We start from the raw sequence: 17,378 nt of genomic DNA, 5'->3' as shown, positions 1-17,378 counted from the left end.
ACATAATCCTGTTTTCAGTACAGAACACATCACTCCAGAGGAACATTGTATCATTTTTTTTAAACGCATGTATGCATTTCTAAATGACAATGAACGAGGACTGAGTGTCCTCATAATCTAAAATCTAAATATAAACACGATTATCTTTTGTATCACCACTGCTGTATCTGTTTCAGACATGGCTTTATTTGTAGTCTTCAAGTCTGAAGATTGTGGGTATAATCCCATGATAGAGATTTGAGCACATAAAATCCAATGCAGTTAAGTTGGAGGGGCCATCAGTCGGACGGTTAATAATGAGGCGACCTGCCTGGTGTCCTCAGTGCAAGTAATAGATTTGATGTAGCTCATCTGAAAGAGAGCAAAGAGTTTAATCCTGGTGATCTGGACAACATACATCCTTCATCTCATAAAGCATTCATGAATTGCTGTTTGTGGGACCTTGCTATGTACTCATTATTGGTATTGGTTTATTATTGTGACACGTGCCAAGATACTGTGAAAACCCTGCCTTCCATGCTGTCCATACAGATCAAGTCATGTCACAGTGTATTGAGCCAGAATACGGCAAAACAACAGCAATGCAGAATAAAGTGTAAAAGCAACTGAAGATGTGTGCAGGGAAACAATAAAGTGCAAGATCATAACTGAGGCCAAAAGTCAACGTTATAGTATCAGTGGTTTGCTCAAGGTAACAGTGAGACAGAAGCTGTCCTTAAGCCTCGTGGTACATGCTTCAGCCCTTTAACTTCTGCCTGATGGCAGAGGGGAGAAGACAGTATGCCCATGGTGGGTAGGATCATTGATCATACACACTGTATTTACTGTATTGAGACAGCAAAAATTATAGACAGAGTTTTCATGTTTTATTGCTTTACAACATTGAATCATAGTGGATTTAATTTTATAATAGAAAAAGACTCGTTCGTGTCAAGGTGAAAACAAATCTCTACAAAGTGACCTAAATTAATTATAAGTATAAAACTCAAAATAATTGATTGCATAAGTATTTTGTATTCCACGATAAGCACTGAAGGTAGTCTACAGTCTTGCATGATATTGCTGATATATCATCCAATTACATATGACCTAGGAACCCAGTCATATTTTCTATTGAAGTGTCATGTCTTACAAAAATTCCACAACACATTTCTTAAAATCATTGATAACTATGATTCAGAAGTATAGTTTTTATTTGGTAAGAGGTCTTCAACTCTTCCTTGCCATCATTTAATTATTCCAAAGCATATATATATATATATATATATGTGGTATGGTTAATCTGTGAGTTTCTGCCACATTCTTGTCAGAAAGCATATTTTGAGACCTTCTTAAAGACACTGTTGTCCTTTCCCTGATGACAAATCAGTGCCTGGATCCATTCTTTTTTCAGCAATCCTGAACAGAAAGGAAATTACTGCGGCCCTTTAGCACTGGCACTGTTCATACTGTGCACCTCAAATGGCCTCTGGCAACCAAGTCCAGATCCTGACCTACATGTATGGTTTAGCTGGTCAGCCTGGTGGAAACGTTTCTACTGACAGGAAAAGGGGAAAAGGTGTGTCACTGGTGCCATAAAACCTGCCATTCCAGGCAGATGGAGCTTGTCAGCCATGGTTGGCAGCTCACCTAGGAGAAGGAAAACTCTGATCTCAAACCTCAGCTGCCCTGCAGCTACACCCATTCATGGGGGAGGCTTCAGGAGTAAACCCTGAGGGAAGATTCCGGAGTTGGAGTCCCTAAGGCGGCCCTATGTTGAGTTCAACACTGATTGGCAACTCCTGCGATGCAGCTCTGCCATTCCTTTGGGTTCATCGGATGCATGGAGAGATGGAGCTTGCTACACAGGCAACAGCTGGCTCACCTTATTGTACTGCCAGGCCTGCATATCTAGACAGCTAGGATGCAACATCCATGGTCGACCCAGACTGACAAAGGCCTCACTCACTCTTTCATGCTCAATATTTGTCAGTGATGCACCATCAATAACTCACTCTGAGACGTAAGGCGAGATATCGGCTTTTATTGACTGAAGAAGGAACCAGCAGTGAGTGACCATCATACTACATCCTGGAGACTGAGGCCGAGTGTCAGGCCTCAGATCGCCTTTATACAGGGGCCTGTGGGAGGAGCCACAGGAGCAGTCAGCAGGGGGCGTGTCCAGACAGGCACAGAGTTCACCACAGTCAGTGATGGGAAAAATAATTCTTTTGGTTCTCCACATAGGTTGCCTCTCTTTCTTCTAAGTCCACACTTATTTGGTAACTTTTCTAATGAGAAACAACTGATTCTGTTATGGAGTAAAACTGATGGATTTGCAAAGTTTTAAAATAGGCAACGGCATTAGGAGCCAGGACAGAAAAGCTTGTGATGGTTATGTACATTTTGTGACTCCAGTTTATGTTACAGCCTTTGAAGTCCTTCCAATTATCAATGCAGAACTAAAAGTAGAGTATTTGTTGATGACGTTCCACGAACGTCCTTTTACAGGAACGTACCCATTTTAAACAATGTGTGTTTGGGCTTGTTTCAGGTTGAACAACGGGTGTGAGTACCTATTCCATGGCAGAGATGAGGTAAGTCATATTGACCCTCAACTATTCACTTCAGAACAAATATTCCTTTGGCAATATTGAAATAATTCTTCACCAGTGATGATTAACAAATCAATATAATTTTTCACTGGAATGATCTTGTATATTTTTGGAGTTCATTTGTTTTATTCATCCATTTTCAACAAGTCCAGTAATGAGTGTGTCGATGACGAATATTTTGGTGTCCATGTGGACACCACAGTAAAGTTATGGTTAGCACGATGCTATTACAGCTCAGGATGTCAAAGTTCAGAATTCAATTCTGGCATCCTCTGTAAGGAGTTGGTGCATCTTCTCCGTGGAATACATGGGTTTCCCTGGGCGCACCAGCTTCCTCCCACAGTCCAAAAACATATGGGTAGACTAATCTGTCATTCTAAATTATCCTGTGCGTTGTGGCAAAATTGATCCAAAATCTAAACAAAATTGCCAACCTCCTGCGACCCCAGATGGAGTTGTTATATGTGCATGAGGCGCCCACAGCTTGAATGATTGCTCCAAAGCATCAAATTCACTACTTAGATCCTTTATTAACGATTAGCAAGCATGCAATGAACCACTATTGAACGTAACCTCAGTGGTCAACAAAGACATGAACTCTGCAGGCCCCAAGCTACAAACCGCCATGAAATACGTAATTTATTTGCCTGCTTTTACGATGCCCCCAGTAATGCGATTAGTTACCATAAAAAGGTGAATAAATGCACAGCACAGAATAGACGCCTCCAGCACCATGGTTAGGTTAAGGTTAAATCAGCATTGTTGGGAAGTTGCTCAATGGCATGGCTCAAAGAACCTATTGATCTATTCCACACTGAATCTCTAAATAAATAAATAGTTATTTAAAATAGAATGATAACAAACAACAGGGGAAATTGAGAGTGGGTGAATAGCTGGGGAAATGGGGAATGATTTGAGCTGGGAGAGTTATTAGGTTTCAAGAGAATAAGACAGGTAAGATGCAGGGTTGTGGGGCCTGTGTGTAGGTATTAGTTGTGTCTTTAATCATCAATTAAGTTGATCTGGTGGGATTCAAATGTTCAGATGTTTAACTCAAAGATCTCGTAGCTGGCTTCATTGTAATGACAGTGAGATTTAAAAAAATTATGGGCACCATTGTAATTTTTTTCAATATTCAATTGTGGAGTAATGTTTACTCTATTGCTTACTCATTGAGCAATAGCACAGGAAAAGGTAGGAAAACCGAGAGAATACAGCTGACCGCGTCTCCACAACACCCCCACAACCGGCTACAACCCTACACATTCACGATGGTCTTTGCACACTGCACAAGCACAGAAAAGGACAGAAGTGACATTCCTTCATGTGGGGATAATTCTGTAATGCCTGATAATTTGTCATCAGGAGTTGTCGGATTTGCAAACAGTAGAACGAGATCTACCAGGTTCTGGTTTGTGGCATATACCATTACTATTACTGAGGAAATTCCAGACAACGGTCTGTACCTATTGGGCTTGATTTGCAAACTGATAAGGCCTTGTTATGTTCTTTGTGAGGAGAAACACAGTCACCAGTCTGTAATTTGCTCCTGCTAATCTCATTCCCCAAGTGGTGACAGATCTGATGCAGCTCCCACAAGCTTTGGTTGGTGGCAGCGTGCTCAAACGTTCCCTCATTAAAAACTCTCAGACTAAATGTGTAGTGTATATATGTGATATTTCATAAGCTATTTCCAAATATATATGTAGAGAATATAAGATATTTGCAAATATCTTTTACTGGCTCATTAAATAATCCTTTAAGCAGACTGAACATGGCGTTTAGTCATGTTCAGTCTATTTATGGTTACAAGTCCACTCACAGCCTTCATACTGATTTCACAATCATTTTAAGGAGGCATCATAGGTTTCAGAACAAAATAATAAACATAAAATAAAAATTTTTAAATGGCAGAATGATTCAACACATCAGGAAACATCTGTTTGCATTGCAGGTTGATGACATTTCACCAAAAAAAAATAAAAGAAACTAAAAACGTTTAAGAAGCAAAGGAAGTGATGGATTGGGGAAAATGAAGGATGTCTGTGATGGGGCGGAGGCTTACAGAGACCGATGACACAGAAGGTTGTGGTGTTGGCTGAGAGAGGGTGGTGAATATCTGAAGGAGGTGTAGATAGAAGGTGATGAATATAAAATTGAGGAGAGTAAAACATGAAGGGTACTGAGAGATACAAAATATTGAGCTTTCTGCAAATCCAAAGTAAACTAGCACTCTGGAACATTGGTCTGGTCAGGCAGGAGAGAGAGACGGGCAGGCATTGGTCAATATTACAGGTCGGTGACCTTCATCAGAACTAGCTAATACTGATAATGAATTGGAAAGTCTGGCTGCTTGAAATAGTTGAATTCAACACTGAAGGATTGCAATGAGCCTGAATGAAGGATGAGCGGCTTCTCCTTGAGCTTGTGTGAGGCTTGGTTGGAACAGTGTAGAGGCTAGAATATGTAGAAAGTGTATGTGTAGAGGCTAGAATTATGGACAATTAAACTCACAGGCAATTGAAAGTTCAGGGTTACCATTTTGTTTATAATAGTAGAACAGTTCTGTACAAAAGCTACCCAATCTACATCCGGTTTCTTTGTTGTAGAGGTCACTCCATTGAAGAGGCAATAATATTGTGAGCATTGAATGCTCGATGCTAAAGTGGAATAAGTACAAGCAAATCCCTGCTTCACTTGGAAGAGGTTTGGGTGCCTGAATGTTGAGAGAAGTTAACGGGCAAGCCTGCATCTTCCAGCTTGCGTGGGAAAGTAGTCTAAGTGGTGAGTGGGTTTTAGCAAAAATGAAAGAGCAAGACCTTTGAGACAGGAATCATTGGGTTGCCAGGAGGAATTGGGAACATGTTTCTGGTTATGTTAAATGTGGCAGATATTGCGGAGATGGATGTAGTAGCTGATGAAGTAAAGATTGGTCCCTGGATGGTGGAAAGCAAAGAGTAAAAGGGCAAGTTTGAATCTCCTGCAGTTGCGTGATAATAGGAGAAATGCTATACAAGATTTTGGTCACAGGAGTGAGGAAGGAGAACTATGAGAAATGACATAGAAGCAGCTGGGAGTGGTGTCATTATTGGTGGAGAAAGGAAACTGTGATTAAGGCAATCAGAATTCATCCCAGAAGCACTGGAGTGGATGGTGTTGGGCTCAAAACGAACATGACAGAGCAGGGAAAATGAGGGAGTGGTGTGAAGTCCTTACAGAGTGAAGAGTGGAAAAAGTATTGCCAAGTATCTGTAACGGACTGTGGGATTCTAAAGCAAACTGTCAGAAATGGGCCATGTGAAAGTAAAACTGAATTTTAAATTGACAATAAAGGTGATAAAATTTCCAACTCTGAATGGGGCCCAATGCAGTTATCCGTGCACTAGATAGAGAGGTGAGGTGGGAGGGCTGAGTATCACTGAAACAAGAATTATCCTTTGTATCCCACAATGTGGCAGCCTTAACAGAAGTAGGTGCATTATCATTGATCCGTATCGTGAAATGTATTGTCTTGCAGGAGCAGTACAGTGAGAGGCATCAAATGATTGTAAGTTACAAAATAAATAGTGCAAAAGACCAACAGCAAGGTAGATAGAGTTCATGGACTTCTTAGAAATCTGATGGCAGAGCAGAAGAAGCTGTTCTTAAAATATCGAGTGTGGGCCTTTAGGCTCCCGTACCTCCTTGCCCAATGGTAACAACATGAAGTGGCTATGCCCTGAATGGAGAGGGTCTTTAATGATGGATGCTGCCTCATGAAGATGGCCTCAAAGGTGGATAGAGTTGTGCCCAGGTCATTTCAGTCTACGTCCTCTGCAGTCCCTTGTGTTTCAAAGGCCCCATACCAGGATGTGGTAGAAATACTCATAATGCTCTCCACTGTACATTGCAGATATTTCTAAGAGTCTTTGGTGACATACCAAAACTTCTCAAGCTCCCAATGAAAATCCAACCACCAACATGCCTTCTTCATGATTGCCTTTATGCACCAGTTAACAAGTTCTCATAGCCACATTTATGATCTGGAGAAAGTTATGGACTTTAAGAAGTTGCTGAATGTGAAAGTAAGTTCAGCCAATTGAAATAGAGCTGGTAGGGACCATGAAAATGGAAATTTTACCTCACCACTTTCCACCATCTGAGGACCAAAGTACTTTTACAGATAGAAGATAGATATTCATTAAATCTTGAGTTCAATATTCAGTGAACCCTGAGCCGCTAGTTGCCTGTCACTTTAATACTTCATCCCATGCATTGGGCAGTCCAAGGGCAACTCCTGGCCAGTTGTCTTTTCAGGGTGGAGCAAAATGACCCGGAGCCAGTAGTTATTCTACCGCTCTCCGGGAAAAAAGTTCTTTCATTTACATGATGTGAAAAAAACCAGTAATATGCAGTTTAATATCTTGGCACATTTTGTGGGAAAGCTCACGCTGGTTCACTTCTGTTCTGTGCCGTACTTGAAAAGCATGATAAGTGCAAGGAATTTCACAAATGAGCACAAGTCAAAGCTGCTAACATTTTATTGCACGCATGGCTAGTGCTCACTTGCTGAGTGAAAGCAATGGTACAGGGAGGTGGCAGGTGAATATAATGATTATTGTTATACTCGATTCTATAAGAGGTATAAATAGAGTGGAAGCATCCAAGACTAGAGTGCATAGGTTTTAGATAAGTGCAGGTTCAGAGCGGATCTGGCGGCAAAATTGTCAGCCTGATTTTAGTTGAAGTCTGCAGCGCACTGCCACAGAAGGTGGTAACAGTGGGTATTCTCACAACATTGAAGAATTATCTGGAAGAGCATTTGAAACACCATGGCATAGCAAGCTATGGACAAAATTCTGGTAAATAAGATTAGTACAGATAGGTTCTTGACAGTCAACATAGACATTGTAGGATGAAGGCACCCCCAACCCCCGCCAGTTTTTGGGATCATTCCTTATGTGACTCCCTTATCCACTCAGCACTCCCCACGGATCACCCTCCTGGCACTTATCCATGCCCCTGTGCCTCCTCTCCCATCACCATTCAGGGCTCCCAACAGTCCTTCCAAGTGAGGCAACGGTTCACCCTGCAAGTATCTCTGGGTCATCTATTGTATCTGATGCTCCCAGTGTAGCCTCCTCTCCTACTGACATCTGTGAGGCCCAATGCAGATTGGGGCACTGCCTTGTCAAGTGCCTTTCCTCTGTCTGCCACAAAAGACAGGATCTCACAGTGGCTATGTGTTTCAACTTGACTTCCCACTCCCATTCTGACATGCATATAGACAATAGGTGCAGAAGTAGACCATTCGGCCCCTCGAGTCTGCACCGCCATTCTGAGATCATGGCTGATCATTCACTATCAATACCCAGTCCCTGCCTTCCCCATATCCCTTGATTCCTCTATCCATCAGATATCTATCTAGCTCCTTCTTGAAAGCATCCAGAGAATTGGCCTCCACCGTCTTCTGAGGCAGTGCATTCCACACCTCCACAACTCTCTGGGAGAAGAAGTTCTTCCTCAACTCTGTTTTAAATAACTGACCTCTTATTCTCAATCCATGCCCTCCGATACTGGACTCTCCCAACATCTGGAACATATTTCCTGCCTCAATACTATCAAATCCTTTAATTATCTTAAACGTTTCAATCAGATCCCCTCTCAATCTCCTCAATTCCAATCTCTCCAATCTCTACGCGCAAGAGAGCCCTGCCATCCCAGGAATCAACCTAGTGAATCTACGCTGCACTTCCTCAATTGCCAGAATGTCCTTCCTCAAACCTGGAGACCAAAACTGTACACAATATTCCAGGGGTGGTCTCACCAGGGCCCTGTACAAATGCAAAAGGACATCCTTGCTCTTGTACTCAATTCCCCTTGTAATAAAGGCCAACATTCCATTTGCCCTCTTCACTGCCTGTTGCACTTGCTCATTCACCTTCATTGACTGATGAACTAGGTCTCCTAGGTCTCTTTGCATTTCTCCCTTACCTATCTCTACACCGTTCAGACAATACTCTGCCCTCTTGTTCCTGCTACCAAAGTGGATAACTTCACATTTATTCACATTGAATGACATCGGCCAAGTATCTGCCCACTCACACAGCCTATCCAAGTCTCCCTGTATTCTCCTAACGTCCTCTTCGCATGTCACACTGCCACCCAGTTTAGTATCATCAGCAAACTTGCTGATATAGTTTTCAATACCCTCATCTAAATCGTTGACATAAATCGTAAAGAGCTGTGGTCCCAATACAGAGCCCTGTGGTACCCCACTAGTCACCTCCAGCCAGTCCGAGAAACACCCATTCACTGCTACCCTTTGCTTTCTATCTGCCAACCAGTTTTCTATCCATGTTGAAACCCTGCCCCTAATGCCATGAGCTCTGATTTTACTCACCAATCTCCTATGTGGCACCTTATCGAATGCCTTCTGAAAATCTAGGTACACAACATCCACTAGCTTACCCTCGTCTAACATCCCTGTTACACCCTCAAAAAACTCCAACAGATTAGTCAAGCATGATTTGCCCTTGGTAAATCCATGCTGGCTCGGCCTAATTCTATTACTGCCATCAAGATGTGCCACTATTTCGTCCTTAATAATGGACTCAAGCATCTTCCCCACGACTGACGTTAGGCTAACAGGGCGATAGTTCTGTTTTCTCTTTCCCTTCCTTCTTGAAAAGTGGGATAACATTAGCCACTCTCCAATCCTCAGGAACTGATCCTGAATCTAAGGAACATTGGAAAATGATTACCAATGCATCCGCAATTTCCTGAGCCACCTCTTTTAGAACCCTCGGATGCAGACCATCTGGACCCGGGGATTTATTAGCCTTCAGTCCTACCAGTCTACTCATCACAGTTTCTTTCCTAATGTCAATCTGTCTCAATTCCTCTGATATCTTATGACCCTGGCCCATCTATACATCTGGGAGATTGCTTGTGTCTTCCCTGGTGAAGACAGATCTAAAGTACGCATTAAATTGTGTTGCCATTTCCCTGTTTCCCATAACAATTTCTCCCAATTCATTCTTCAAGGGGCCAATGTTGTTCTTAACTATCTTCTTTCTCTTCACATAGCTAAAAAAAAAGCTTTTGCTATCCCCTTTTATATTCCTGGCTAGACTGAGCTCATACCTGATTTTTTCTCTCCATATTGCTTTTTTAGTCAAGATCTGCTGGTCCTTAAAACTTGCCCAATCATCTGTATTCCCACTCATCTTAGCCCTGTCATACTTCTTTTTCTTTAATGCTATACAATCTCTGACTTCCTTTGTCAACCACTGTGGCCCCTTCCCCCTCTTTGAATCCTTCCTTCCCGTTGGAATGAACTGCTTTTGCATCTTTTGTATTATCCCCAAGAATATCTGCCACTGCTGATCCACTGTCTTTCCTGCCACGGCATCCGCCCATTTAACTTTGGCCAGCTCTTCCCTCATGGCTCCGTAGTCTCCTTTATTTAATTGCAACACTGACACCTCTGATCTGCCCTTATCCCTCTCAAATTGTAGATAAAAACTTATCATGTTATGATCACTACTTCCTAATGGCTCCTTTACTTCAAGATCACTTATCAATTCCTGTTCATTACACATCACCAAGTCCAAAATAGCCTCGTTCCTGGTTGGCTCAAGCACAAGCTGTTCCAAAAATACATCCTTTAGACACTCCACAAACTCCCTATCCTGGGGATTCTCCCAGTTCACCTGCATGTTGAAATCTCCCATAAAAACACCTTTTCCATGGCTACCCCTACTGTCATAATGAAGTTACACTCATGTTGGATGAGCAACACCCTATAATCTGTTTGGACAACTTCCAAACTGATCGCATAAGTATCCATTTTTGAACATCTGTTAATTACTCACCTTCCCTGTTTCTCTCTTTTTCCATTTCTCATTCTGGTTACCCTCACAATCCTTCTCAACTGCCCATCACCTCCCTCTCTGCTTCCCATGTCCTTCCCTTTTTTTCCATGGTCCGCTGACTGCTCCTATTAGGTTCCCTTTCATCAGCCCTTTACCTCTTTCACCTATCACCTCCCAGTTTATGAATTCATCCTTCTTCCCCCTCAGCTGATTTCACCTATCACCTGCTAACTGTACTCTTTCCCCTTCCCATGTCGTCTTATTCTGGCTTCTGCTCCCCTTCTTTCCGGATCTGATGAAGGGTCTCGGCCCAAGACGTTTATTCCCCTCCAAAGATGCTACCAGACACGCTGAACTTTTTAGCAATTTGTATGTGTTGCTCAAGACTTCCAGCAGCTGCAGAATCTCTTGTGTTTGTGGTGGTTTCATAGAAGCCGCTGGTCATTGTGTCTAGAATTTCAAGCCTGTGGAAATCATAAGCATGCTGTAGGCCAGCAACTGAACTTCCACTCTGCCAGTAGACCCAATCCTGAGTCCAGTGGCAGAGCTGAGGGATAAGATATACTACTGAGATGAAGGTTGGATTCGTCATATTTGGACCCATAGTTTTAAATGCAGGGAAGTTATTTCTTTTACTTATAATCTATTTCCAAACATTGTTACTGTCCATTATACCACTGGCATTTAGGACAGCAATGGTGGTCAGGACTTCCTTCATCATGTCAGTAGCTTACTCTCAGTTTTCTCTAGTTTCAGTCATATAAGTCCCAGGTGGAGACTCAGGAATACGATTGCACTCAGATGTAGAAGGATTCTTCATTGCTGTTTTCTTAACATCATTGGTTTACCAGTCAGGGTTGTTGGCCCTGAGCTGAACCCCTGAATCTGGAGGACCAGAAGACCACTCTTAGTCTGGCCTCTACCCTTTGACCTGTTTGGCAAAGGTGACCCTACCAAGAGCCAAAGCATGATGCCTTGATTGCAGCCAATATAGCTCTCTGGGTTATTGAGACACACAAGCCTCAAGAGCACAGGATTTTCAAACATTATTATCACTTAAGTATGTTTTAAATAAAATTATTTTGTTACATACCTTATTAATTCAATCCTTGTAAAATGTTTTTTAAGACTCTGTGAACATCAGATACATTGACAAGCAGTCATCAACCCCCTGATAGCATTAGCACCAGAGGCAATGGGGATGCAGGTCCGCTGCCTGTTGCACAGACACTGCTCACCAACCACTCCACAGCTTCACTGCAGCGACAAGACTTAGGGTTTGATTTAAAACACAAGTTGCTGCAAGATTAGTTTGAGGATAGACCACAAGGCACATGCTGGATCAAGCAACATCTGGTCCATTGGCATGGATGAAATCCCGCAGCTGATTCTCTCACGTATCACAGGTAACAAAGCTGAGTGGTGCACTCATGGAAATTTCTTTTACTTTTGCAGGAGGAGATGCACAACTGGATCCACAATCTCAATGTAGCAATTGCAGAACATAAAAAGCCACAGAGTCCATATCAGGGAGATGTCAGGGGACATACCCTCCCTCTCCCCTCTGTGACTGGTCAAGAAACGAGTCCCTGCAAAAAGGACAAAGAGAAAAGATTCAACATTTTTGCAAAAAAGAAATGATTATCATTAAAACCAGGAAAAAATGTTGTAGTGCCTAATTTACAAAGAGGTGGCAGTGCTTAATCTACACCACTGAGATAATGCTAGTTTCTGCATTAATTATGTATACATAATTAATCTTTATAGAGTGTGTAAAGAGAGTAACACATTTTATTAATTTACTGAAACCATGTGCATCTTCCCACATGAAAATTATTTTTGGGATGACTTTGATTCTTCACAGACTTCGGCAAAAACTATAACATGTACCATGCCAAATTCATATAGACCTTGCTAATGGCTGAGAAATGCAGATTTAGATTAGGTAGAGCTTTAAGATCACAGTGAGGTATGCGATCATGTGTTAGTATTTGTTCTCCTGCTGGCATGGTCACTCAAACATACTTTGAAACAATTATAAGTACACTATATTTAAACTAAATTGCCATCACCAAAGAATATTTTTTTAAAAAAACTATATAATAATTATATGTAAAGGCCAATTTTTCAAAATTAAAATAAATTACAATATTATTCAACAAATAACCATGTAAGATTGATAAATATTATAGTTTCATCTTGGAAATGGTTAAAATTGCCAAATTTGTACTGGAAGATCAACAGTTGAAGCTATGTATGTACATTTTGGCATGTATTTCTATAGTATTGCCATGTACATCATGTTCTTAGCAAATTAAACATTTTGTCACTGATTTTTTTTGCTCTACTGCCTTCATACTTTGAGCCACCCTTTATTGCATAAACTATTTATAGATTTTATCTGTTCCTTATTAATATCATAATCAAATATCTTCCAGAAGATCTTCAACGTGCACAATGTCAACACACAGTGACTGGAGAAAGTATTGCCAATTTATTTTATAAATAGTGTTTTTTTTTGCTACCAGCTTTTGCTAGCAAAGTAGTCGCTTTAAAACAGCATTTATATTTCATTTAAAAAAAGCATAACTGACTTTTGTTTTCAAACTATTAAACATTTCCAACCAGGTGCTCTTGGACTACGCAATGTCGAAGTCCACTCAGTATGTTAGTTCAATTACACATACCAGAAGCAGTTGAGAAAAAAAATGTACAAAAATGTTCTGTTTTAATTTTTCTTCAATTGTACATTCTATTTGATATTTTACTGGTTTGAATTTTTTTTTTTAAAGTCTTTTTCAAAACCAAATGTGGCATGCGATGATTTTTTATTTTTAAGTTGAATTGTACTTTTGTTGTGAATATTGCATTGTCTAGTCTATCGTTCTATCAAATTCAACAAATCTATAGATTAATCTTATAAATTTCTTAACAAAGATTTGTTTAGGTCATTATTACTTTGATTTTACAGTCCAAGTATAGATCAATACTTGTTGCAATCTTTCCCATTCATTTATAGACTTACTGTAAGCAGGACCTATTTACTGATTCTCAGCAATCTTTAAAATTTCTGGTCCTTCAAAGTCAGATCAAACATGAACTAATATTATAATGCTGAGACTGTCATCAAATGTTCACCCTGGTGTTGTGGTCATTAAGATAACTTTGTCCAGAACAAAACAAAATGATAATGGTAGAGGCACTTTGACATAATGAGGTATGACTAGATCTAAGGCATATTACTTTGATTTTAAAGGAAGCAGCAGTTGCTGTTTGGTTGCTGTAGTCTGTTTAACTGATGTCACACTTGCAAAGAGAAGCCTATAGAAAGTTGGCTTCTGCTATTGACCCAACTAACCTATTTAAAATTTAAGCTGCAAATGTGTTCTCTGTCTCTAACAAATGTTCAGATGCATCTCACCAGAGCTTTCTGGGCTTCTATGTAATGTTATCTATTGCCACAGAGTGGTAGCCAATACCAGAGGTGTTCAGGAGCTAGCAGAATTTTTTCACACTTTTCTGGCATAAACTTAAGTGTTAAATGGAAGTGCAGATTGTAAGCAGGGTAGAAGATCATTCTCTTATTTCCTAAGCAGAATAATTAGTCAGGCAGGGAATTTAAACAAAATATTATGATGCAAATTTAATTAAAATGGTCAGGTGAGGAGAGGTTTTTTTTGGATGGTTTATGATCAAATAATGCAAGGGGCTGTAATATGCCAGTGCCCAGTTCTTGGGTAAAGCAATATTTATATTCGGCTTTCTGTATAAAATGAAATTGAGAAACAAAAGTAAATGTGCTCCCATGTTAGTGGGTAGCACTAGTTATCAGGCACTTTTTAAAATATTCAGATATTCTGGTGCATGGAATTTTCTGCCTGCCTTAGTGAAATCTATCAATACTAGAAAATTTAACTCTTATTTTCTCTAGTATTTAATAAGGCAGCAATTAGCTTTATCCTTGGTCAGTTTCATCACTGTCTGAAATTGGTTCTTCCTCTACACTGCCCAAAGAATGTGCCTTAACCCAAACTTCAGAGAGCACTTTATTATATACCCAGATGATTTTTTCCTTCGCTTTCCACACCTTTATGGCAAATTGTGTTTGCCACTTTAGTGCCAAATTATAGGAAGTTTTCTATGTTCTATTTTTAACCCAGGTGGAACTGGGTGAAGCTATCTTCAAAAATATTATTTATAGTAAGTACGAAAACTTTGATTAACAAACAATAGTTAAATTTGAACCCATACCAGAAACTCAAGTGAATATTATCAACCTATCATATGAACAAGCTCCTTTGCTCTTTTCCGATTTCTATACCAGACATTCATGAGTTCTTTTATAAATTTGACTCAAATAATGAATATCTTTGAATCCTAGAGCTGCTCCAAATCAGGATATGCATTACCAGAGAATTGCAACCAGGCATTTTATCCCATCTGTTTATTCAATATTCAATCCAGCTTCTGGAGCGAAGGCAGTATATTAACCAACATGGCAGCCCATTGTCTGCAATAGTAATATTTAAATTAAGCCAAAGTACTCAACAGGTATTAGCTCCAAGATGAGTCAGATTGATAGCAATTTTATTTGCCGATATCAAAGCCAAAATTTGGGCCAGAGACTCCTAAATAATTAATACATAATAATGAAAGACCCTTCTTAAGTATAAAAAACAAGCCAGCAAAATTAGTATGTTGCAAATATGGAAGATAGCAGGACAATTCTAGTGGTTTATGTTCCTTCTTTGCTTCCATTAATTTCATTTTCATGATGTCCAGGAGAATTTCACAATTATATGTCATATATCTCTGTGCTGTAGACATCCTGAGACATGTGAATGGCCTCCTCCTGTAATGTAATTCTACAAGATATAATAATCTTTATAATTACAATGAACTTTTAATATTTATCGTGGCCCAATAGAAAAAGGCTTAATTGAATGGACCATTAAGCAAAATGCATTAAATGAATAAAAACTATTGTAAGCTGAATGCTTCAATACAATGGAAAGGCTCCTCTCTTAAAAAAAAGGCAGGGTTCATTTTATAGCAAGATACATTTGAATTCTCTGAAGAGGAGGGTTTGAAATTAGTGGGGGTGGCATGGTAGCGTAGTGGTTAGCACATCGTGTTACAGTACAGGCAACCTGAGTTCAATTCCCACCACTGCCTGTAAGATATTTGAACGTTCTCCCTGTGACCTTGAGGGTTTCTTCCAGGTGCTCTGGTTTCTTCCTGCAGTCCAAAGGTGTACAGGTTTCCAGGTTAATTGGTAATTGTAGATTGTCCCATAATTAGGCTGGGGTTAAATCACGGGATTTCTGTGCAGCACAACTCGACAGGTCAGAAGACCCTACTCTGCACTGAATCTCAAATAAAAATAAAATAATGGAAGTAGTATCATACATGTTTGCCTTTGAAGATTGATGTCATAACAATTCAAAGTAATTCATACATTTAAATTATAACAGCTGAATAAGGCATACTGCTCATAAATGTTTATAGTCAAACATAACTTAATCAACTTTAAGTCCTCTTATTCAGACAGAAAATATTGTTCCATTCACTTCATTTATACTATATTGCACATGTGTACATTTTGCAACGTCACATTTACTTCTCCAAAAATCCAACTTCTGATCAAAAATGTTACTCAGTTTTATTGAATAAAAGATGTAGACAGGAAAGAACATGATTGTCTTAGAGGCAGGCCATGTATTGATTATTTGTTTTACTGATGTGTAAATTGGTGTAACAGCCATTGATAGAATAAAACATGTTCTGTAATGCCACAATCACAGTTCATTTGTCAATATTTATTTTTCACCTATTGCTTCTACATTTCTCCATTTCTGTGTGAAAGTGAATATGCTCGAGAGATTTTCTTGTACTTTTGTTTGCTGAGATGCGAGTTCGGGAATGTGATCACTTTCAGATGTGATCATCTGAAAGTCAGCCATTCTTGTTTTTCCATGTATTGAGAAAGAAAAACTGATTCAATCATAAGCAGTATTTTTAAACCTCAAATCGACTCTGTGATGGCTAATGGTCAATGAATAACCTGTGCTGCTATTTGATTGTGAATCATACAAGTTAAATACAGCAATTTATTTACAAATTCCTGAAGTGCTGTAACTCTCATATTCATGATAAAATCTTGCTTAAGGAAGGAATAGCATGATGTAACATTTTCCATTTTCAAACATGGATGCTTAAGATTGGGAATTCAGAATAAATATTGCTTTCATCCTTATACTACTGGTAGATAAATTAGTTTTTGCAGAATTCTCATGCATCGTATATGTCTGATCTGTTGTTAGAGTTCTAAATTTACAAACATTTATATTATATGGTCCAACTCTGTATACTACATCACAGAATATTATCATAGGAATATATTCTATATAAATCACAAGTGAATGACAGTTTTAGCCTTCAGATTTTAATCAGATTAAATTTATGTGAAATGTGTTTACTGATTTCACAAATGATCTGTGCAACTTATATATTGTTTGTATCATTTGGTTATAGAAGTACATTAATTGATTTTAAATCTGAATAAAATTGTGGACAACAATGCAACACATATGTTTAGAGGCATTATTCGGTGGTAAACTAGGTAGAAAGTCACAACCAGCTATGCACATCACAAGATGATAGAATGCTATTATTAAAATTTAGTATTTTGCCGTTAAAAGATATTTAAATTTAAAATATAACAATCAGCAATAAAAAATACATTAAAACATCAAAGACTGAGAATAGAAAATCCTGACTTCAAGGCCGGAAATCTGATTGTACTGTGATATTTTGCTGCCATCTACACTAGTCAGAATTTAAAAACTCAAGGTGATCAAATTTCATGATGCAATTTGTATCCCAAGGTTGGATATCAAAACCTTGCATCCTGACCAAACACATCGTC

The 17,378-nt window shown here is 39.4% G+C and overlaps 1 protein-coding gene across 3 annotated transcripts in view; it reads left to right on the top strand.

The window, feature by feature from the left end:
- Positions 1-17,035, top strand: part of LOC132383862 (spectrin beta chain, non-erythrocytic 1-like) — a 319,162-nt gene extending 302,127 nt beyond the window's left edge. For all 3 annotated transcript variants that reach the window (XM_059955064.1, XM_059955073.1, XM_059955068.1), the window contains exons 35-36: positions 2,534-2,576; positions 11,906-17,035. In XM_059955064.1, coding sequence (XP_059811047.1) covers positions 2,534-2,576; positions 11,906-12,091 — 229 coding nt within the window. In that variant the 3' untranslated portion in view covers positions 12,092-17,035. The remainder of the gene's footprint in view (positions 1-2,533; positions 2,577-11,905) is intronic.
- The last annotated feature ends 343 nt before the right edge of the window (positions 17,036-17,378 follow it).

This window comes from Hypanus sabinus, chromosome 2, assembly GCF_030144855.1.
Source record: "Hypanus sabinus isolate sHypSab1 chromosome 2, sHypSab1.hap1, whole genome shotgun sequence".
Lineage (NCBI taxonomy): Eukaryota > Metazoa > Chordata > Chondrichthyes > Myliobatiformes > Dasyatidae > Hypanus > Hypanus sabinus.
This window is presented reverse-complemented; position numbering and strand designations above follow the sequence as displayed.